Source organism: Numida meleagris, chromosome 14 (assembly GCF_002078875.1).
Source record: "Numida meleagris isolate 19003 breed g44 Domestic line chromosome 14, NumMel1.0, whole genome shotgun sequence".
NCBI classification, from domain to species: domain Eukaryota; kingdom Metazoa; phylum Chordata; class Aves; order Galliformes; family Numididae; genus Numida; species Numida meleagris.
In genome coordinates, this window is record NC_034422.1 from 2,847,753 (window position 1) to 2,871,710 (window position 23,958).

Consider the following 23,958-nt stretch of genomic DNA (forward strand, 5'->3'; position numbering starts at 1 on the left):
ACGGCACGGCACGGCACGGCACGGCACGGCACGGCACGGCACGGCACGGCACGGCACGGCACGGCACGGCACGGCACGGCACGGCACGGCACGGCGGCCAGCTGAGGCGCTAGGGCAGAGCCCGACGACCCATTTAAAGGCGCCGCCGCCGCCGCCAGCACAGAGTCACGGGCACCCCCGCTCGGCAGGGTGCTCCTGGCGCGGCGAAGCGGAGGGCTTATAGTGCTATCTGCCTGTTGTCCCCAACTCTAAGTCCTCCAAAGTCATTCAGAAATGTTTCAAATAACCAAACGGCGAGTTTATCAACATTTAGTCCAAGAAGGACCTGCTGGGCCCCAGGCTTGCCAGCACCCCTGGGTGCTCCTGCTCCCCTGGTTCCTGGCCTCACATAGCGGGCTCACTCACCTCTGCTGCTCTCCGTCATCCTCTGAGAGCAGCGAGATGGCCCTCAGCCCCCACACCCAGGGCTTCTTTCTATACCCCTAACGCACCCCGTGTCCCTGTCTGCATCCTTATCACCTTATCAAAGTGCCCAAATGGGAACAAACTATTCCAGCACAGGTCTCAGGCAGTGTCCTGTTGTGCAGTTTGCTTTCTTCTCAGTGGTGTGGCACTGGTTGGTGCTGGCAGCTGCCAGGCAGGCACGCGTCAGGGTGGCACCCAGATGCTGTCAGCTCATCTTTTTGTTGTAACGTGGCTGTGCAAACAAACACCGCTCTCACAAGGCTGACACGCAGCGCTGAGGGTGCTCCCCACTGTGACACCCAACAGCTGTGGTTATCGCTGCTTGGAGCAGAAGCTGGGAACAGGCAGCACCTCCGCACCAGGCCTTGCTCTGAAGCAGCGGTTGGAACAGCGTGTGGGCTGTGGGCTGCTGCCCCTGGTGCTGCAAAGCTCACAGTCAGGTGCTGTTTGGAATTTAAAACGCTGTTAGAAGAATGGAAGCGTGCCCCAGACCCAGATACAGGTGTTGCAGTGGTTGATGTGAGGTAATTTGCACCTCCAACTCCAGCAGTTATGAGCACGAGTTTAGCGGGAATCGTCCACGTGAAGCAGACAGTTTGTGCGTTTGGTGGCAGTGTCTGTTGAGACCTTTGAACCAACACAAGGCTGGGGTTTACTTGTGATTTCAGCGCTGCCAAGCCTCACAATTAAAAAAAGATTACCTTTTAAAAGTAGTGTACTTCAGCTACTTGTGCTTTCTCACTCCTGGGCCTGTGCTCCCCACAGCTTCAGGCTTTTGTTGATGATCACAAGGAGTTAAATTAAAAGTAAACACAGTGAAACAGCAAGCATCACAAAACTAGCAAAATCAAAATCAAGCTACTTAACAAGTGACAAACACAGGAATTTGCCAGCTGTTTAAGAGCCACTGTCTTTAACGCAGAACATAACAGTTGCAAAAGTTTAAGGCAGGAAGTGAAGAAAACATTTTGAAATGTTCCATGTCGGCAAAATCTCATGTGCTCCTTCTCTGGGCAGCACTCAGGGCCCCAGGGTCAGAAGATGGCTGCTGCACAACTGTGCTGGGACTGCTGGTGCCCAGAGCTGCTGCCTCTATCGTGCCATCACAGCAGACATGCAGCTCTTGCACAGCACAGGAGGAGGCTGATACGAGTGCTGTTCAACCAGAGGCCAAAATATCACAGTAGTGAATGTTCTTTGTTGTGTACTGCGTGTGCTTGTTTGTTCCTTCATGTGCTGAGGGCTGCAAAAAGAAATGTGTAATCTAAGTAGGTTTTATGAAACCTGGGTTCTGATGTTGCCTTTGGCACACAGAGCCAGGCAGTAAACTCCTCTCCACTGACATTTATTGTCATTCTAAGCTAAGCGCTTTTGTTTATAAGCAGGCCTGAAGGTTCACTGGGCAGCGTTCTGGTGAAGTGGAACTTCAAAGCAGCACAAAAATACTGAAGGTACTCAGAGGTCTCTACAAGGAGTGGCCGTGTGCCACTTGGTGCCCAGCATGACCTTGGTATTGACCACTTAACATCTGCAGCACTTAAACGGCACTCCAGCTTGTCTTCCAAAAATACACTAATGAAAAGATTTCAGCAAACTTCTGCAGAGATTTTAAGATTTCCAAAGGACAACTAGTGAGGTACAATGCTACTTGACAGCAAATTCAGTTTGGAGTGCATTCTGCAGACACATGTTATTAACAAAATGTTTGCTGTTGTTGGAACAAAGAGGGCTGAAAAGCTTCTTAATTGATAGTAGGATTCCTCACAATATTTTTTTCTGTGGTTTGCTGATTAAATACTTATGCTCTATCAATTCCTCCCTGATGTCCAGAATTGAGTGAGAGTGTATTTAGTTCAGCATCCAACGCATGTAAATTCTGCTCTCCTCTTGTAGTCTCTCATTTGCTAATAGTATGAATGCTAACACCAACAGGTATCCAGCTACTTCCTCAGATGGAGGCAAAACATACAGCTCAATTTACTAATGGATGGCTGAGGTAAGGCCTACTGCTGTGATTTATGGTGGGTGGAGAAAAACTGAAGCATACACCCAGCTGTGGGAAACCTTATGATATTTTCTCAAAATTCTTTTGCAAGTTCATGCAACTTTATCCATTTTTATAATTCACATGTGAAGACAAGCAATGAGACAGCTGATATCCCGGTGATTCAAATGATACTCTTTTCCAATACCATGTTGTAATCAGCAGTCATAAACATATCTGTTTCTGTCTACAGGAATCCAGGCGTGCCATCCTTACCTCAGGGCTGCAGAGGTACAGTGTAATTATCTCTGACACCGTCTCAGTTCTGTGGAATTGGTTAAAGCTACAGGATTAGGTGGGCATTATGTGTGAACAAGAAAACCCAGCAAAAAGATGCTGAATGAAGACAGAAGAGAGACTTCCATCTAGGGCTAAATTGTTTGCATCACAGTCCAACCTATGGGTAAATTATCTGTATACTCAACAGTGGAAGTTGTGGGGGAATCCTTGGCTGGATACAACCATAAAGGACAGCTTATTTCTAGCCGTATGTATCTCTCCTTTGAAATCAAAGTTTGGTAATACACTGAGGGAATCTTCAAGGCACTCCTTTGTAATCTTTCTGTATACAGTTATTGCCTCACAGAGGCAATAAGGACCCAGCCAAACATACCAGTGCTTCTGGAAGAAGGGAAATGACAAACTATGAGGCTTGAGCACATGAGCAAGATGTGACTGCACATGGACTGAGACTGTTAATTGGCTACGCATCTCCTCTTCATATGAAATGGAAGCTTAAACTTTAAGTTAAGCTTAAAGATGAACTGTGGTACAGCCACAGGTAGACACAGAGGCAGTGCTGTTGCTGGGTAATAAATTTTCCTTGCAAAAATGGCTGCATCACAACTTGAAAATTATTTGGGCTATTTCTTAGCCAAAAAAGATGGACAGCCTAGCACGAGAAGACTGATAAATTATGGCTTAGTTTCAGAGCACATCTGGATGAAAAGCAGATGCTATTTGTGAAGATGAAAAATTGAATTAAAATTTTGACATATTTAAACAGTAACACACATATGCTTTCCACAAACTTCCTAATAGCCAAGCATAATCAGAAGTATCTGGGCAGAGCCAAAACCAGCCTGAATGCTGGCATGTTTGCCAGATCCGTCAGGAAGGAGCAAAGGAACTGAATATGCAGTGCTTGGCTGAGAATCACTTGGTGGAAGGAAAACACATAGGTCCACAAATATCTGTACATGGTAAAAGCAAATATTAGCTTAGCATTAACGGAATAGAAGACAAGCTGCAGGCTGTATTTAACGGAAAATTAAAATTACAACTTTTAGTCTTACTCATTGCAGATACCTGTCCGTAAGTTAGATTCCGGCCCAACTGTAGGTAAGGGCAAAACACAGAGCTCAATGGCACGGTACCAGCGTCAGGCTGGGCTAAGTGCATGCTGAATGCAGCCATGTCACAGCACCTTCCTGGAGAGGCTGAGTGAGTAAATTTATTTGGAGTCCTGACAGCATCTGTAAGCTTACAGCAGCTTTGTAAGCTATGTTAAGAGTATTTGTTCATGCCTCACGCAGGATCTGTGGAAACAGCATTCCAACTCCAGGAAAGCGCTTTTATCTGAGAAAGGGAGTGATGCCCCACTCACAGCAGCAGCTTTTGGTGTTGGAGGCTCTGAAATAAGCAATAGAGTTCAGAACCTACTACCTACTGCTCACAGCCAGCTGTGTTGCAGTTTTGCACACAGCTGGATCAGACCTTTATGTGACACCTAAACACAGGACAGCATGGCTGGAAGAACTGAAAGTTTGAACTCAGAGCATGGACCACGCTCCAATGGCAGCTGCCATAGCAGTATGGCCCCTCCTGTCACATGCAGGAGAGGAAGAACTGCTTTCCATGCACTTCCCTAGCCCTGTCATATTCATTCTGGATTTATTTACACTGGGGCCCCTTTATTGATTAATACCGTTGAGAGATTTAACCAGCCATTCAATTATCCTGGCAGGCCAGGTCTGCGATATTTTATTACCCCCTCCCCACACAGACACACCAGCTCCCTGAACAGATTTCATGAATTATTGAAGGTGATGTTTTAATGAACTCAGCAAGGTGCTCTGGCAAGGGGCTCCATAGGTTCCCCTGCATTTTAGTATCAGATGTGTTTCATCTGCTGGCAGAGGGCAGTGGGGCTGTACTTAGTGCTCAAACCTGTTAGTGCCCACATGAAGGATCATTACCTAACCTGTCTGTCGAACAGCTGATTGTATTAAATTGAGGTTTGCCAGTGAATAAGAGAGAGTCTGCAAATCTTCCACTCAGAGGAGTCTGTTTTCAGGCTAATTGGAAGCTATCACCTGCCAAAGAGCACACTGCTTGTCTGTAAGTCAGCAGGTTACCATCACACCATTCCTTACACGAGGTGGGATCCAGACAGGGTATGAACAAGTCCATTGCCAGCACCCTCAGCCTGGGTATGTGCCATGCACAAAGCCCCCCAGGTCCATCCTGGAGAAGTTGAGGTTCGTCGGGAAGACACAGACCTTGACTCAGCCTGCAGCCTGCTCCTCTTGGGACCATTCCAGATCTCTCCCAGCTCAGCATCATTCTCAGCACATTCCAGCATGGGCCCGTAGTAGCCAGCAGGGCCTTCCCAGAGCAGCCTGCATCTGTCCTGCATGAACCAGAGGCCTTGGTGTTTTTCCTGCTTCAAACATCGTTCTGCAGGACATCACTCAGTCAGGATGGATAACTGCTTCCAGCGAGCTTTCAGCTTGCCTTGGGAGGGGAATGCTAGTAAAACTTTCCTCCTTTTAGGACTAATTAGTTTAGAGGTGTCTGTTCTTAAGAAGCACAGTAGAATATTCAGTTTTGGGTAGGCAATACTCCTTACTCATCCTGCGTAGAGACAGTGGAGAAATTTGCAGACGTAAATTACAGCTGTTTAGACTGTAGTGGTGAGCAATGTGCATAGGGATAGGACAAGACATAATGAGGTCAGGCAGCAACGAAGGAGCCCTCTCCCCAACATCTCATTGTGTGGTTGGGTCAGGATGCAAGCAGGCTGCCTGGGCAGCAGAGCACTGCAGTGCAGGAGCATTTTTGGAGCAGGTTGGGCAAGCATCTGGCAGGAATGACACAGGCAAGGTCAAAGCACAGCATTGGACAAGCTGGATGTGTAATGCTCAGCTCTCTCTAGCTTTCCAGGGCTTTTCTTCACACCGGTTCTGGACAGAGACTGAGAACATCTCTCTAAAACCAAAAGAAGAGCAGTAAGGAGTAACTCAGGCCTTGGAAGTTATCATATCAGCTCCTACAGATACAAAGAAAGAGCACTTGGAAAAAGTCAGGCTCTTCCCCTGGGTCTGTTATCAGTCAGCCTTTTCAACTGACAAGGACAGGCAGCCTCAAAGAAATGTGAAACTGAGCACAGGTGCACACTGTAGTGAGGTGCACACTGCACTGTTTGCAGCAGTAAGCAGCTGGGATCAGCATGCTCACTACTACTTCCCAAAGAAACAATCCTTCATTTTTGCACGTTTCTGGGAAGGAGAGAGGGACAATACTCCAGCACAGAAGCCCAAAGCAATGAGGAGAGGAAAGCCTTGCAGTGGAGCATCAGGAAATTTCTAGCACTGAGTGCTTCCAGACATGTTTTGTAAAAACAAAAACAATAACAACAACAACACAACGATGACAACCACCAAACTAAACACCCAGGGCTGCTAAGATATCAGATTTTTTAATTTTTATTTTCTTTTCTTGCTCATCTCTGATCTTTTTGATCCATAAATTCAACATCCAGACATGCAGCTCAGCTGAAGCACATGGCTGGGGTTGAAGACATCCAGCTGCTGACTTCCCGCTGACAAATGAGGGATGAGTTTCTAAAAGGCATTTATGTGCTTAACTCCCCTAGGTTCCTGCCTCTTCCTCTCATCTGTGTAAATGACAAGCTTTGTACTACTTTGATTTTGGTAGTGACTGTAATACAGTAATTGTTACATCCAACTAAAGATGAGAAATGTATGCATCTCACCAAGCAGCCCTGGGTTCGTTTGCTCTTTATCAAAGGCAACGAAGTATAGGCACTAATAAAAACAAATACCTGAATAGAAGTAAGAGCAAAAAAGCTAATCATGATTAGGAATTCTCCACCCGCAGCCAGTGCTCCCCTTGGGTGGGTACAAGCTGGGAGAGCTGTTTAGCTAATAAGGCAGGATAACCCTAATGTTTCCTAGCAGAGGATTCTGTTGTTATTGACACGATAAAGCATTACTGGATGCAATCACAATGCATATGCAGGCACCCAACCTGGCAGTGCTGGAAAAGATCATTCAGAACTATGAGAACTACAGAGGTTTTCCATGACTCATGAGATTTTGGTCAAATGTTCCATGACTCATGCATTAGCCTCACAAAACCCAGAGGGAGGAGAAGCTACTGGGCTGCTGGTTGACAAGAGGCTGTTTAAAACTAACACAGCATAATAAGCAGGACACCAATGCACTCTTTTTGTCTCTTGAGAAACCTGTAAAGAAGAGTTGTATCCACCCACATATTAACGGGGGACCTGAGCTGAGGCTGTGCAATTAGGATGGGACACTTTTTGCAGCTTTCAGGCTTGAACAGCGATATTAATATAACCCAATTACAGAAAACATAGCTAGATGCAACAAACTATTAATAATAGCCTATATTTAAATGCAGTTCTCTTTTATTCCACTGCAAATAAACAAAATGAAGAGATAGAAACCAGAAAGCAGCCTTAAATGAACCACATGAGAAAACACCAAGGCCTTCCTTCTGCCACAATGTTGTACATTTGCTGAACTCTGTAATAGGAACAGTCCACTGCAGAGCTGACCCTGTGTGCAGAGCACGGAAGGGCAGTCTGACTGCACCCAGGAATTTGGAAATGTTTCCAGACTGTGGTATCAGAGGCCATAGAAGTACCTGGGATGCTGTTTGTTGAACAGACATCAATCCAGAAGAGCATGAGGGCATCAGCAAGGAAAAGCATGGCTGTAGCACTTTCTACCCCTGCTCCATTATTTTTAATTTGGTATTCAGTCTCAACCTAACACTTAACATATCTGGGATCCTAGTGGCTTATCTGAAATTCTGCTCTACAGCCATAATAATATAGACCCAAGTCCAGAGAGCAGTGCAAACATTTTGCATTTAAAACAACACCATTTGTTTGGTTCAAGTAATTTCACTTTGCACCATTCCAACAATGCTAGGTATTAATAGAGATATAGCTTCTGGAGAAGAAAATAAGGAGAAAGGAGAAAAGTTGGCAAAAGTATACATGTAAGTGGCATCAAGGAGAAAGAGGGGAACACTGGAACTATTTGGTTTAAGAGAACTTGTTTATTTTTGGATGATGATACTGTCCTTTAGTTTATAAGATGAAGATTTGTCATGACTTCCTTCAGATCTCAGAGATTATACTGAAAATCAGATTTTTCTGTAAACGGACCATCTTTTAAACTAACATAACAACTTTCATGAAATAACCTCCGGTCACTTCACAGACCCCAGATTACACACTTTAAGATGAGACCATTCTCACTGTGCATGCTGCCCTCCTGAGAGGGAGAGCCAGAAAAGTAACATCTCACTCATGTACCAACCTTGAGCCTGATCCAGAAGCAACAAAGCTGACTGCACCGACTTGTGCCAGCAGAGGACCCAGTTATTGCCAGTCTGCGTGTTTAGGAACAGAATCAACTTGAGAGCTGTGCAGCCACTGTGACATCAGTTTAATGTGTCATGGGATGTCAAATTAGGCCATGATAAGAAATGTGCTGCTACATGTATGGGTACAGCTGTTGCATAAGGCACAGAAGCAGTATCCCCATGATGCTGACACAGAACAAGCCATTAGGCACGAGCAGGGAGAGCAGCCACAGCAAGGTACACACTCATGTTCTCTCCTGTGCGCATGTCTCGTGCTGACAATTGCACGTGGATGGGAGCTGGAAGGATTACATCCTTGTAGATGTGTGAAGTAATTTTTCTTACAGCGAGCTCCAGAGGAAGGGTCCCTCCATACACAAACAGGATGCCTCAACAGCATTCAGAGTAATACAGAAAGAGACAGTAATAAACCAGGATCAATCAAAATAGCGCCATCAACAGCCCCTGAAAGTCATCATGGCACTGAGGATGAGCTGCAGCCCGCAGAGCCACCCATGTCAAACCAACCTCATTTGATTAGAGAAATTCTTTGTGGTTGGATTCAGTTAGACAAATACGCCCTGCAGCAAATGATGCCATTTTAACAACATAAGTATACTCTTATTTGAATCACAAATGATCTGTTGTCGCATGACAAATCAGATGCCCTCCCTATAATAATTTAGCCAGATCTCTCATGGCACAGAAGAGGCACATGTCTATCTGCATCATGTAGGAAGCACCTCAGCTCTCTATCAGCACAGCTCTGCCCACGTAAAGGCATCTCTATGCACGGCAGCAGTGAATTCCTTAGCATCCCTGCCAGTAGGTCCTGAGTAGCACACGCATTCTGGGTTTGGGCTGGCCCTTCGCTGCTCTTCTTTAGCAAAGCTCTCATCAGCTCTTCAACTCTTAACTTGCCAACATTAGGCTCTTTTGATAGTGGGAACTAAGAACCACTAGGCTGCTGAGATACCTTCCCGACCACTTCCAGAATGGGACAAGATGTGAGACATTTCAGGGGAACATTAATAATGAGAATGTTCCAGGTTCTCAGTGTGCCACAATGAAAAGCAGCATTACTCCTATTTTGTAACTGCACATAATGACTGGCCTTGCACTGCTGACTTAAATAATGTCTGCCCCTTTTTTTGTTGTTGTTCAAGAAACCAAGGCCTCTCCCACATTTACGCATGAACTCCATTGAAGTGCAATACCTCTTATCACCCAACTCATCATAACAGGTTTGCTGCGTACAGGCGTTTTCCAGAAAGTTCCCAATGGTCCTCCCAGTGCTGACTGCAGGAGCTGTTATCAATCAGCACTTCTAACCCGACAACAATACACGCTTAACCCTTGCGAAGGGTTTGTGTCACGTTGGAAGAGGAAAGCTGTTTGGCAAAGTTCTCTCCCTGCACTCATGTCTTTGACCTCAACCCACTGCCAGTGCAGGAGCCCCAGGAACATAAGGGATTTAACTTCTCCCACCTCCTCAAATGTCAGCAAACAGCAGGGTGAGGCCATGCTGATACACTGAGCTTTAGCATTTCTAATGTGGACCCTACAGAATCAGTCAGCCTTTACACTCAGCTTGGAATATTTATATCTTTGTATGTACATTTCTTGCAGCCCTTCTAGGCATGCCGCTCTGCCAGGACAGTGCTTTGTGAAGATGCCTCAGCCTTTATGCTGTCTCAGCAGTGACCTCAGGAAGAAGCACGGAGCTCAAGGAGCTGCCAAAACCAATCCTTTTTGGAAGTTCTGCAGCTCTTGAAGGTTTTAGGAGTTTTTCAGTTAGCTCAAGTTGAGATGATTTAATTTTATGTTGCAATTCAGAAATAAGGGGAGTGCTGTACGCTGTGTAAAATGAAACTCAGGAGATATCTTCCAAAGTACACCACAAAGAGAAGGTAATTATAAAAGGTAGTTAAGACTGAAGAGTCAGTCCTTTACATTTCAGGGCTAATGAATTCCTGATAAGAAATTTCTGAGGAAAAAAAAAAAAGAATTGCGGGGCTAATGGAAAAATCCCACATTAACTGGAGAATGCAGTCAGAGTTTGTGAAGGAAAGGAGGTTACCTGGCACAGAGCACAGCAAGGGAGGGCTGGCAGCACTGCAGTGCTCTGGGTATAACAGAGCATCCAAAACCCAAGAGAGAAAGAGGAATGGAAAAAGGTAGAATTCACACACAAGAGCATGTGGAGATGCCCAGGCCTCGGTGACCAGCCCGTACCAACTGGTCAGAGCCCAAGCCTTGCCCCAGACTGCATCACAGTCACAAGAACTTGCAAAAACTGGTTGCATACAAAAAAACAAAACAAAACAACAAAGAACAAAAGCGGAAAGACTCACAGCTTACTTTACAGCTCACATACCATCGGCACATCACTCAGAAAGGACCCAGGCTGGGTACCAGGGCTGAAGCATCCACCATCCATGTTACAGCATCCTGATCCCAAACCAACCCAGCGAAACAATGTGGGCTTTCCTGGGACTCTCCAAACTCCAGATCTGGCAAGATGGCATGTGAACTCTGCAGGGCTGGGTATGGCTGTCCCTTCTTTATCCTCTCAGCTTTGAAGGGGCCCACTGATGACAGCAGTGCAGCTTCGTTGCTGAGCTCACACTTGGTCCTTTCACTGCCCTGTTCCTGGCCCTACCAAGTGCTGAAACACAGCAGCTTCCCCGGGACCAAGCAGCAGAGATCTGAAGTTCATTATATAATTACTTTGCAAACGTCTCATCCATATAATAGCTCCACTCCCAGAGAAACTCAGCCCTCCACATGGCTTTGAGCTTGGGGCTTTCCAGCAAAAGGCAGACTGAATTGTATTTTTTTCCCCCCCCCCCCTGTCTCCAGGTGTTCTGAGATATTTGCATGCAGACGGACAGCTAGCAGCACAAGCAGCAGGGCAGAAATAAGTAACAGAGCTCCAGCATTTGTGGTGACAACACTATGGTGCAGGAAGCTGTGCACAAAGAGTGCACATTCTCCATTTGACACGGAAAGTCTGAGGGCTTTTTATTTTTTGAAGGCCAGATTTTAATCACTCTGTGATTTTCCCCAGCTTAGAACCCAGCTGTTAATTGTAGGAGTTTCATCTCGATGGGGCTGTGAAGCCAGAGCCAGCCCAGTGGAAATCCCACACCACCAGGCTCTGCAGCAGTTGGCACTTATTGCCTGAATGGAAAGAGCAACAGCCTAGCGCAAATATTTGAGCTCCTCTTTGTTGCTGGCAGGGCTCTTGCAGCATACACAAGAGCAGATTGCATTTGTTTTGGCTGGGATGGGAGAAGCAATGCAGAGAGCCCAGGTATGAGCTGAATGCAGCACACGACAGAGGCAGATGTTGTCCTGGCTATACCCACGTGCACTGGACTGGAGCACCAGCCTGGATGCTTTTATCAGCCAGGGTGAGCTGCTTCCTGGGCCTTATCGAGCTGCAGGTCAAGGATGGGTGTTTATCAGGACACGCAGCTTTGGCAGTAAATCCTCTGCCTGTGGGTGTGCACAACTGAACCAGATACCAGGAGCCCCCAGCTACACGTACACATTTGGGCAGTCCAGACACAGACTTATCTCAAAGCTGCTCCAACAGAGCAAGGCACCAGCCAAACAGTAGCACCTTCAGAACAAGGGCATTTTCCTGCCCTTATTTCAGAGCACGGCACTGGAGGGCTCAGTGACCCCAGCTACGTGACCCATTTCACCCATTTACATCCATCTGCAAATCCAAACACACAGCATTGCAGCTGCTGCTTGTAGGTCCCATTTGTCTTTATAAGCAGTTCCAGCGGGGTCACCTTGCATTCAGTGCTGTGGAAACCCATGTGAGAAGCTCTCCCATCCCAAGAAGTCCAGGAGCAGAGGCCTTGCCACCTGCAGCCCCAGAGGTTTGGTTCCGCTGATAGCGCTGCTGCAATCCCAACAGCCTGCAGAAAAACAAACGCAGCTGCCTGTCAATAGGTCCGACCACATGGCAGGCAGCCCGGGGAGAGCAGAGAGAAGGGGACAGAAAAACGCCCTCCCTCCATCAGACACTGCTGCAGAGGTCCACCTCCCAGCTGGCTGCCCTCACCCCAGGATTTCTGCAGCCAGAAGGGGCTGCTCATCACCAATAGATTACACATCCTGAGTACATCATTTGCAGCTGAGTTCGCTTCCATTCCACCTCCCCCCCACTCCCACTGCTCACCCTGTCCAAATTCAGTGTGGTTTGCTAACTAATACACTTCAGTTTTTGTTCTGCCATTTGAAAAAAAAAAAAAAAAAAAAACAACCCTCTCTGCATTCCTGATTGCAAGAGCAAAGAAGTGAAGGAGGAAGCCCAGCAGCTTCTTTGCCACTCCACCCATAGACAGGCTCACCCAGACACTGCAGCTATGCAAAGTGGTCCTGTACTGCAGCACTGGGAACAGCAACCCCAAGCATCCACCTCCAGAAGTTCACTGGGAAGACGGATAATCATCGATACTGAATTACTCTGCAGCAAAACAAATGTCAGGGCATTTTGCACTCCTCTATGCTGAGTTCAAGTGAGGCCAGGGCCCTGCAGCGGCCAGGAACAGCAGGGTGCTTTCCCCTTGCTATCAGCAGCATGGTTACACCCCAACAGCTCAGCCACACACCTGCAGAGCCTGGCCCAGCCCAAACAAGGCCAGAGATAACGTGCACATGAACACACACGGCAAGGACAGGCAGGCCGCCACACAGCTCTCAGAGCCTGCTCACAGGTGTTTGTTTTGCTCACCCCGGTAACACGGAAAGGCAAGCAGGAAGCAGGTTTGAGTTAAAATTGAAAGCTGTAATTGAATGGAGGAGCGTGGCAGGAGCACGAACCCTACACCTACAGCAGCACCAGAGGTGAGGAGGCCTGATCTGGGCACCAGCAGGATGTGCACAGCCATCAGATCATCATGGCATGCAGAAGAGCATTTTACCCCGCTGATGAGATGCTGCTCAGGGGAAGCCCAGTGGCAAAGCAGCACTGGGGCCATTGCCCTTCCCTGTGGGCAGCCCAGCGTGGGTCAGGGTGCAGCTGATGGATGAGCCACCACAGTGACAGCGCATGCAGACAATGTTTTTCCATTGCGTCACTGCTACCTTGCTTGACCCAAAGGTTAGGAATAACAGTCCGCAAGGCTGCCAGAACAAAGCTATTTCAGGGCAGGCTCCAGGCTGACTCCCTCCGCAGGGCAGCTCCGAGGCAGGCTCAGCAGCAGCCCCAGGAGCAGGAGGGAGCTGGGACATGGCTTCACTGCTGCAGCACGAGGCATGCTGAGTGCTCAGCATGTGCTCTATCAGGCAGGATTAGAACAGCCTTGCAAAACACTGCCCACCTGAGCATGGCTTTAACTTAGGGAGGGCTGAGCTCTCTTGTTTATCCCAGTGGTGCATTTTAACAAAGCTTTCCAGAGCCAGGAGGGTGAAAGAAGCACGTTCCTGACAAGCACAGCATAACCACTGCTGGGCACTGGAAGTGCTCTCAGCGTGGGAGAAGAAACATCTTCATCGTTCTGAGGGGCAGTGCAGGGCAAGCAGGAACTCCCCCATATACATGAGACCTCAGGAGAAGGAGCCAGGTGAGCATCCAGACTCACTGCCAAACTGCTCTACCCTGCTTCAGCTTCTGCACACCCATTTCCAATGCAGCCTCGGAAAGCAGCTACTGCCCACATCAGGAAAGATGTTTCAAAGCTGTACCACAAACATCTGTCAAATCCCACGTCATGGGCACCTCCCTGTGCAGGGCTCTGATGGGGAGGCAGGGCTTCATGGCAGCGGATAGGGAAAAAGGGCAGATGGATACAGCAGTGGAAAAAGGGACAGTTAAAGCAGATAACTGCTGTAAAACATCTTTACTTTTGTGTGCTCAGAAAAACAGAGCAGTTACAAGCTTGAGTTGAGCATAATGATAATATTTCAGAGAATTTCAAGCACAGCAATGCAAGTAAGTGGGGCAAAGACTTCCACTGCTGCAGTGGAAATCCCTCCCCAGAGCTCTGTTGGAAGGCAGGGTTTTGTGGAGCTCCTCACAAGCCCTCCCGGGCCACAGCTAGCCCATAACTTGGCAGCTTCAGAAACAAGCAAGCCCATTCCACAGCTCTGCCCCCCACTGATGCACAGATGGGGATGTGGGCAGTGCATATTCCATCAACTCAGAGCAGGAGGGTGAGCACCCCAGAGCAGAGGAGCTGCAGGATACAGAACACTGTCACACAACTAGCTAAGAGCAATGCCCACACACCACCCAACACCACAGTTTCCTATTCCCCAGCCCAAAGCAGCCTCAGATTCAAAAAAACCATCAGTTTCTCCAAACTGGAGGAGCGGGCAATATTGTCACTGAGAGGCCCCATAATAAGCTCCCTGCTCTGTTCTGCAGAGAAAGCATGCCAGGGCCTTCCTGGCTTGGATCTCTGCATTACAGCTGAGCTGGTGAGCTAAATAGGGCATTTCCACCCTTTGAAACTCAACATACAAACAGGCTTCTGCAGTCATAACTGGTGCTCCCACCTCCAAACCTCTTTTTAACATGCTGAGTATCTGATCCCAAGTGGGACCCCAGGCTTTCCAGCTGCACCACACATGGGCTGGGGTTGGCACATCAGACGCAGGGTGGGAAGGCCTCTCCCCAAGATACACATTCCCTCACATGAAGCCCAAAGAGAATTCACCACAGACCAAGCAGCACAACCCATAAATCTTGCTGCAGTTCCTTGCAGAGCTTGCGAAGTCCCATCCCCACTGCAACAGAGCAGGCCTGGTGTGGATGCAGTGCCAAGTGCTGAGAGCTGCTCAGAGCAGGCTGATCCCTGCTCCAGCAACAGCCAGGACTGAGATTTGTTTTTTGTCCGTTTTGGGTGCGCAGCCAAGCTCAAAGCTGTTTTAATAAAAAAAAGCAACAACAGAAAACCAAACCCAGATCCCTCCTGCATCACTGAGAAACAAGACCACCAGAGCTAGCAGCACAACAAGTTCAGGTTTTCACTGCTGACAGGATGATAAATCGCATCAGAGGTTTAGGAGTTTTGCTTTATTTCCAACTGAAGACCAGAAAATTGTGTGGAGGATGGAGAGCTGTGCTGGCAGCTCCTGCAGTAACCTTGTAGCTCCGGGTCTTGAGGTACCAACTTCTATTGCAGAAGACTCTGCCTCCCAGCTAGCAGCCCCAGCACATGCCTACAGAAATCCCCCGCATACCATCCAGCTTTAATAGCCTCTCCTATTCTTAGCACAAGATCGCTTTCGCATAGCCTGTCGCTCTGCCATGTACTCCCTGCTTTTGGCTGTCCTATATTCCTCCCACAAGGGCCAGCCAACTGCCCCACCTAGAAATGGCAGCAAAAAGCAAGCCAGTGATACACAGCACCGAGCTTACCAGGAACTGCTGGAACACAGAGAGCCAGGACAAGATCCTTGCACAAGGCATCCCCCAGGCTCCCTGCTGGGTTCAGCCTGGTCCCACACCACGTGCACCTGGCAGGGGAGATGGAAAAAGCAAGGTGGTGGGGCTGGAGGCAATGCTGGGATTTGTCCTCTCCTGAAGAGTCCCCTGAGAAGCAAAAACCATCTCTAAAAGCTACAGCATAGCAGGAAAATTCTAGGAGCACATACCCTCTTGCTCAAATAGGGCATTAAACTGAGCTGCTCCACCTGAGCTATGGGGCTGAGCCCCAGCACCTGCTGTCCTGCCCACAGCTGTGGAAGGGCAATTGCTGATTAAACCTGGGGGAGACAGCTTTCATTCTTAATCAATCAGAATGACTCATTTTAGCAAAACCTCCTGGGAGAAGGGCTGAGTGTTCCCTTCCCCAGGGCTGTGTGAGGCAGCAACCCATGTTACACACACACCTGATGTGTGATTTGAGAGTACAGAGGAGACCTTCACACAGCTTTATTGTGCGTCTCAAGCCGTTAAGCACCAAGTCATGCCCAAGATTAATTGTTCTTAATGTTATTATTATTATTTTTTAATCCAGATATTGCTATAGCTTTGGCTTTTGTAAACAACTTCTGCCCACCTTACTTTTTCCTCTTTTTTCCTCTTTCCTCTCTTTTCTTTTCTTTCTTTCTCTCTTTTTAAAATTCCTTTCTTTATCTTTTCACTTTTCTTTTTCTATTTTTTTTTCTTTTCTCTATCTTTTCTCTTTTTCTCGTCCCCCCCCCCCAGCTCCACTCCCCGCTGTGCAGGTTGGGGCGGGCAGTGCCGGGGCTCTGCTGCCCTCCGGCGGCCGCACGGGGCCGTCCTGGGGACGGACAGCCCTGGCAGCCAGGGCAGCCCCTCTGCCTGCTCGTTTTTGTATCAAAATCACCGTGGTTTTCGGCCCCGCCTCGTCGGGGGAATGCAGCATCCCCACGAGGGGAAATGTAAGGGTGGCTGTGCCCAGCACAATGGCATGATGACCCAGTCCGCCTCCATGTGTCTGCGGGTTTGGCCTTGGTACCTCTGCATCCAGCTGGAGCTGGAGGAGCTGCTCTGCCACTTTGCCCTCCACCGGCCCCAGAAGGATGCCCCGGCAAGCTGAAACCTCCGGCTCCTTCCCCACCCGCTGCTGAGGGCTCCTGGAACAATGATGTCTTTGTGCTGCGGACATCTGCTCCCAATGCCCCCCCCTCTAGCAGTGACCCTCGGGCAGCACTGACCCTGCTGGCCTCGTGCTGAACCAGTGACCTCCCAGGGAGACTCTGGCTGCCATTTCCATCCCAGGGAATGTGATCATCCCACATCTGCACCAGGGCTCACAGAGCAGTATGGCAGCACAGCAGGCATCCCAGTTGGATTTCGTCCCATTGCGTTGGGTACCGACAGCATCACAAGTGTGCTGCAAGGTAGCAGCTTGTGCTGGAGGCTCAGCATGACATCTCTGATGTCAGCAGGGACCAACAGGCGACAAAGGTGGGCCTGGTGGAACATCACCTAGCATGATTATGTGCTCTGTGACTGGCAAAGCAACCATCCACCACATGGGGTGGATTTCAACCACTATATACTCTGAATCCAAGGATACATCCAATAAGACATTTGCTTGGCAGAGAACAGAGCTGTCCCTCCCTGCCTGCCCTCAGCTTGAGCAGCACATGGGCATGCTGGGACAGCTCATCCTTCAGCACGCAGCTACCAAGTGTCCTGTCCATTCAGCAGTGAGTCACAACAACAATATTTTGTACTCACGTCCTCGAGGGAAACATTAAAAGCCACTGAAATGTTATTTATTATCTGCAGCCAGAGTCAGGAAGCAACTGTGTGCTCCTCCTGCACTGACAGATGTGTCCAAGGGGACCTCCAAAAGAGCCTGATCTAAAACTGCATCAGACATCGAGAGGATGCTGCGATCTGAGCAGGCAGGGATGCACCAGTGCAACAAGGGCTGCCCCAGGCAGTCACCATGGGCTCACTCTAGGAGTGAGACCAAGTCAAGGACCATCCTAATGCAGCTCTTGACTTCACGTCTGTCGCTCCAAACCTGTGGCTGAGGCACCAGGAGAAGCTTAAGGCTGACTGCATGAATTCCTCCTCCCCACAGCCCATCCTCTGTGGTGCAGCCAGCTGTGATAGCACCACAAATGAATTCCATCCATCTCAATTCATCCCAAAACGTAAAACAGCATGAAGCAGAAGCTACAAGAGCAGAGGAGTTCCTGTGCAGGGCTGAGGCTGTTGGGGTGATGTCATGGTGTCCTGCTTGTAAGGCTGTGCCCAAGCCTGAGCAGCCAGCACCTTACTGAAGGTGGCAGGCTTGATCCAGCAGAGGACTGGGAGCTCTGTGTAGGCAGCCAAGGTTTATTAGAGAAATTGTTAAACTCAAAAGACTTGGATACAAAGATAAGCTGCATTGCCTTCTGAAAGGCAAAGCTGTTTCTGACCTGTAGAATGGACACAGGTTACCCAGACATCAGTTACCATGGCGGACTGGACAATGAAACAATCACCTTGCAGTTAATCCTCGTGGTGTCAGTTTCTTTCCACCCAGTACATCCAATGGGATGCGTACGTCGTGGCAGCACAACCCGCCCTGCTGCTGTCCTGCCACCACCATTGTCCCCATTCGACCACAGCAGCGCTTCCCTCCCTCCTCTGCAGTGTTCGGCATCCAAAGCTACACATCTCTATGGAACAGTTCTAAATGCAACATTAGGCTGCTCTCAACTTCAGCTGGCTGGGGGAATAAGAAGGTGCAGAACTCAAAATCTGTTATTAGACCTTTAACTAAAATTAAAAAGAAAAAAAAACAAACAAACAAACCAAAACAAAAAAATAGCCACTGTTCACTTCTCATGGAGAATTCAAAACCTTCACCAGCATGTTCCTAGGAATGTTTTTCTGCTTGCAACACTCAGCGGCATGGGATCGCATCCACCCGCAGTCCTGGAGCACCATTGTTGTCTCCGCAGGGTGAGGTGTCATAGGGCCACGCACAGCAGCGCTGCAGCCCCCAGCAGCGTGAGGCCGGCTGGCAGTCTGAGCACGGGGCAGGCCCGCAGCGGCTCGGAGGCCGAGGTGCAGGAGCAGACCTCGTAGCTGTTCTCTGAGCGGCTCTGGTCGTGCTGCCCGGGCTTGGAGCGTGCCCCAATCCTGCTGCTGCCCGCTGCCTCCGGGGCGTCCGCCTGCATGTCGCTGCACACCAGCCAGTCCCTGGCAATGGACTGGGGGTAGCCAGGTTCGGCCTCCAGCTCGCTGTCCAGCACTCGCCAGTACTCCTTGCCCCTGAAGAAGTAGCTCGCACCTGGGAAAAGAGACCAAAATGTAGAGGTAAAATGAGTGGGGATGGGCAATCAACCAGGAGCAGCAAAGCAGTGCTCCCACCCCAGAGAGCTGCAGTACTGCTGCTTTCCACAAGTGTTAGAGACTTGGAAATAGCCCTCCCCATGCCTGTTTTAGTGACAGCTGCTGCACTGCTAGGTCATGAGTAAATACATCCTGCAAGTACCACGTCATCATGAGCAAATGGCTGCTTTGCGACACCTCTCATGATGAGCACATTGTGATCTTTGCAGCAGGAAGAAGCCACCGAGAAACTCATCCCCAAAAAACAAGTCCTAAACGTGGGGAGGATGTTTCCTTTACCAATACCTTTTTTTTGCCCATGTTTTCATGTATCTAGCTCAAAATCCAACAACACACTCAATGAAGCGCAAACCAGCAGGTATCAGGAGACAAGTCACCACAAAACAACATCAACTGTGTTCTGCTAATGAAACCCAATTATGTGGCACCCAATTATGTGGTGCTTTTGCTCCCTGCCTGAAATGACAGTGTTGCTCAGGGAGCAGAAGGAGTTGTGGCTTGGAGCCTGCCTCCCTTACTGCAGCTTTTGGATGGGGGAAGTGCCAGCCCACCTGGGACATGGCTGCTACTCCGCACGCGGGGCTGTACCCCAAAGCATTGCTTTTTTTCTCACTTTTTGGACCCAGCCCACGGACTCACCATCTGACCACCTCATAGCATCATCTAAAGGGCTCGGTATTCCCTTCCATGGAATGGTCTCCGAGGGGTACCCAGCGTCCATCCTCCGCTCATGGTCATCGTAGCGCCAGCAGAGGTTGTCCTTAAAGAAATAAGTCTTGTCATTGTGGGCCCAGGAGAAAGCGGCGTCGATCCCTCCCGGCGGCAGCCCGAAGTCCGAGATGGGCCGCGGGTATCCTTCCTCCACATTGTTGTCCTTGAACACCCAGTACCTGTCCCCTGAGGAAAGAAGCGTGGAGAACGATCACATCAGTTTCGCAGCACGGGCCGGCCTTCCCCACAATGAGCCAGCACTTTGTTACATATTGCCATGACAACTCTCCACCAGGCTCTTGGCACCAGAGGATGGGGTCGGAGGGGAGCAACCCCCTGGGACAGCTGCTGGGCTGGTGCCGGGCTGCTCAGCTGGGGGTCCCCGCGGTCACAGAACGGGCCCACATCCCTCCTCTCCCACTCTGTGTCCTGCCGTGGGGATAGGCACTCTGCCAGCACAAGGTCTCTGGGGACCTGATGCATCTGTAGCACGCTGGGAGACGCCCAGCCTGCTTTAAAGGCCAGGCTTTTCACTTCATTTTCTAGAGAACGTGAAGAAGCACTTAAACATAGGCCCTCATATCAGCAGCAGAGACTCGAAAGCCGGGGTAATTTGTGTGCTTTGGTTTGTATCCAGGGATCGATGAAACGATGCCGGAGAGTCAGAATGAGGCAGTGTTTTATGGCTGGAGAGTAAACCTCTCGTTCCATCATAGCGGGCAGGACGAGGAGCAGCACCGGAGGCTGCATGGGAGGGCAGGGGGAAGGCAGGGGGACGGCTGCTGCAGCCCGGATCCAGCAGGCAATGAGGGGAAGGCATGGCCCCGCTGAGGGGTGCGATGGGGTCCCAGAGGCCCCCAGGGAAATGCCTCCCTGAACACCAAGGTGATGTGAGATCTGCTACTGAGCCCTGTGCCTACAGCCTGGCTCTGGTGATTCAGCACTTCTGAAATCAGTAATTCACCCCTGCTCGCAGCCCAGCAGCTGACAAAATGCAATTTCCAGCACCACCGACTCCACGGCTGCTGCCTGCCCGCAGGGCTCTGAGGTGGCACAGGAGGGGACGTGTTGGGGCAGTGGCACCACGCAGCTTCAGCCATCGCCGTGGCACACTTGGGATGCTCAAAGGATGTTGGTTTAGGACCTGAGAGCTAATCTCTCTCCTCCAGCTCCTGCAGGAGAAACTGGAGAGCTCTTTTTTTTTTAAAAAAAAGAGAGGATTATATCATTTATGGTAAGAAAAAATAAAGTAGCAGAGACACAATTAGCAAAATCAAGCTCTTTAGGTTCTCATTCTTGTTCCCTCTGTGACTTCTTTTTAAAAAGACAAAAGGCAAGAAGAAACCCCAGGCTCTGTGAAGTGTGTGCAGGGGGGTGTTTTATCCTTCTATTTTGCCCTCAAAAAGCACAGGTTTCCATTACGTTTGGCTGGAGTGCAATCTCCCCCATGTCCTGCAGGACTCTCCGCCTGCCTTCCCCTGGTGCCTCCTGCCCCTGGTGTGGGCAACACCTGGACCTGTGCTGGGAGGAGGTGGGCACTGGGAGAAGGTGGGCCCTGGAGTCTCTGCAGGAGCAGAGCCATGCTGCGGGGCTGCGTACTGGGGGCACACGCCGTCGCTTGCTCTCACCTTTGAAGAACACAATCTTGTGGTCGCTGGTCCTCTCATAGACGGCGTCCACGCTGTCCAGGTTGAGGGGCAAGCCCCGCCAGAACCGGTGGATCTGGGCCGGCTGGAGGGAGACCAAGTGCTTATTGCGGGTCAGTCTCCAGAAGTACTTGCCTGGAGGGACAGAGGGCATTACTGACCCACCCCAGTGCCCACCGCTGTGCAGGACAGGCCGGCACCACGCCATGCATCGGCAGAGAGAAGCGAAGCGTGCAAGGTGGGAGATGCAGGCTTTCCAACAGCAGCTGCTGGTACTTTCTGTTCCTGGCAGCTCTTAGAAGAAAGCCCCTTTCTGGGGGATCAAAACAACCCCCCGGGCACTGTGCTGCCTGGGACTCAGCCTGGCTTTCCCCAGGGTGCTGATGGTGCTTTCTCCCCGGAGTGTTCCACACACCGAGATCCCGATTGGAGCAAAATGTCTGAGAGCGAACCCTCAACTTCATCCCATGTTTGTTATTGCCCATTAGAAATCACTGTGTGCTATTTACATCTGCTCTTGCATAGGTTCCCAAGGGAAACGAGCAACAGAATCCAGAGATGCGCCTTCAGATTGGTATTCAGCGCATTCAGCGCTTTCTCTGGAGCTGGCAGATTGTGACACTGTCTTTCAAAATGTTATGGAAATTGGATCCCAGCCTAATAATGCAGGAGGCAAAACTCTAACACTTAAACATCTGCAGAGAGGGGTTTTTATTATAATTATAAGGATTTATATCATATTCTTGTTCTTCTGCTCCAGTTTGCATATTTGCTCTATCTGACCGAGACCTACAAACGAATAATACATTCAGACGTGGTAGGAATTGCCATAATTATAGATTCTTTTTAAGAACGTTAAAAAGAAGAGTATTCAAATTTGGTGGCCATTGTACATCTATGGAAACGCTTGTAATTAAATAAAGATGATCTCTGCATCTCTAATTAGAGAGATGCTAGACAAAGACAGATTTTCACTTAAAAAAAAAAAAGAAATCCATCTCAACATAATTCCTTCTCTGGTAGGTACACGTCTGAGCTTCTGAGAGCTGTGTGCTCATTGGCACAACACAGGAAAGCCCAAGTGCTTTTGACTTTTTCACCCTGTCCCAGCAGCGGGCTCAGCAGGGTGCAGCTGCAGGCAGCAAGATGCACATTGACACTCAGGGGCTGCCATGCTCTGGGCTCCTGGCTATTTTTGTTGAAAACTATCAGGAAAAGAAGACAAGAAAGGTAGCGACTCAGCTAGCAATGAATTCTTAATACAATGGCCCCTGCTCGTGCCTTGTCACAGCCAAGCCTGCTAACCCAAGTGCTGCAGTTGCTTGGACAGTATCAGCCAAAGCCAGGCACGGGGGAACGGCTGCCATCCGCATGCAGAAATACAATAAAGGAGAAACTCCCAAACCCCATGTTTGTTTAAAGAGCTTGATTTAAAACCACCCTCCAAGCTGGCAAACTGAGTAGGATTAAAGCCAAGTGCTAACTCCTGCCATCCCGAGTGTCTCGTTTTACATGGATGATGGGCTGAGGCAATTGCTTTCTTTAATACGAGGTGATTTTGATTCCAGCTGCGTACCACGCTCTCAGTACTTCAGATGCCTCTGGCAAGATAGCTGCCTGCAAACACACGCACAGGACAAAGTTGTTCCAAAACTTCAGGAATTTGCAGTGAGGCGCTGAAATCAAAGCAAACGGCATTGCAGCAGTGTGGGGAACACACCACTGCCTTCAGTAGGGTGAGTCCCGGGGAGTTTGGGTTGCTGCATCTCATGGCACTCAGCGATGCTTCTCTCCAGCCAGGGAACCAGCTGTGCCAGCTCAGAACATGATGTCCATCGGCAGAAGGGCTCCTCACAGTCCTGCCCAGGAGGTGATGTCCCCGCTCCCTGCTGCGCTGCCGGGTGCTGACTGCAGGCTGAGCCCTTGGCTGCTCTCTCCGGGGCCAGTGTGCAGCTGGCACATGCTGACCCTCTGCTCTTCCAATTTGCATTTTGGCTCGCAATAAATATATCCAAAAATAGATGCCAAGATGGATTTCTCTTTAGTTTTCTTTTTCTTTTTTTTTTTTTTAATCCCTTCTGCAAGACAGATATCCATTTATCCTGCATGCAAGTTCTTGTCTCTCATTTTCCTGTCTTCTCCATGGCTGTTTGGAGCCGTCTTCTGTACAAATACTGCAGAGGAACAGCCTCTGTTTTGTGCTCCCTCAGACAATACCAAGTTCTCTGGAGCTCTTCAGGGTTACACTCAGCTGGGCACTGCTCCCCATCCCCAGGAAGATGCTTCTGCATCCCCGCTGGGTGGCTTTGGGGTCACCAAGCAGTGGCTGGGAATGGAATGCACTGCCCACTGGGCACTTTTCCATCAAGATGAGAAAAAAGTCCATGAAGGCCAGCACAGATAGGCTCTGAGCAGCTGAGGAGGCACCGATGGGATCCTTGTCGACAGCCGGGAACCCCGGGGACACACTGCTAGCAAGTGTTTGCTAACACGGAACCAGATGGCTCTGTAATTGTACGCGTGTTGTCTTTGAGTGATGCACAGCAAGTGGCAGAAAGGAAGACGAAGTGTGGGAGGAAAGGAAAACTGAAGGCATCCAAGAGAAAAGCAAGAGAGTTCTTGTTGCTCTGGCATCCTTGGTTTGACCCATGTTTTGG

At 49.4% G+C, this 23,958-nt stretch overlaps 1 protein-coding gene and 1 long non-coding RNA gene across 2 annotated transcripts in view; both read right to left on the minus strand.

Moving 5' to 3' along the window:
- Positions 3,346-15,526, minus strand: LOC110406360. The gene is made up of 3 exons (XR_002443443.1): positions 12,523-15,526; positions 10,530-12,087; positions 3,346-5,719 (listed from the first exon to the last, which is right to left on the minus strand). It is a non-coding gene; the product is annotated as an uncharacterized LOC110406360 (long non-coding RNA).
- MMP17 (matrix metallopeptidase 17) overlaps positions 17,920-23,958 on the minus strand; it is a 40,433-nt gene continuing 34,394 nt past the window's right edge. The window contains exons 8-10 of the mRNA XM_021412773.1: positions 21,284-21,436; positions 19,584-19,841; positions 17,920-18,882 (exon numbers count right to left, since the gene is read on the minus strand). Of these exons, the coding sequence (XP_021268448.1) occupies positions 18,560-18,882; positions 19,584-19,841; positions 21,284-21,436 (734 nt within the window). The 3' untranslated portion in view covers positions 17,920-18,559. The remainder of the gene's footprint in view (positions 18,883-19,583; positions 19,842-21,283; positions 21,437-23,958) is intronic.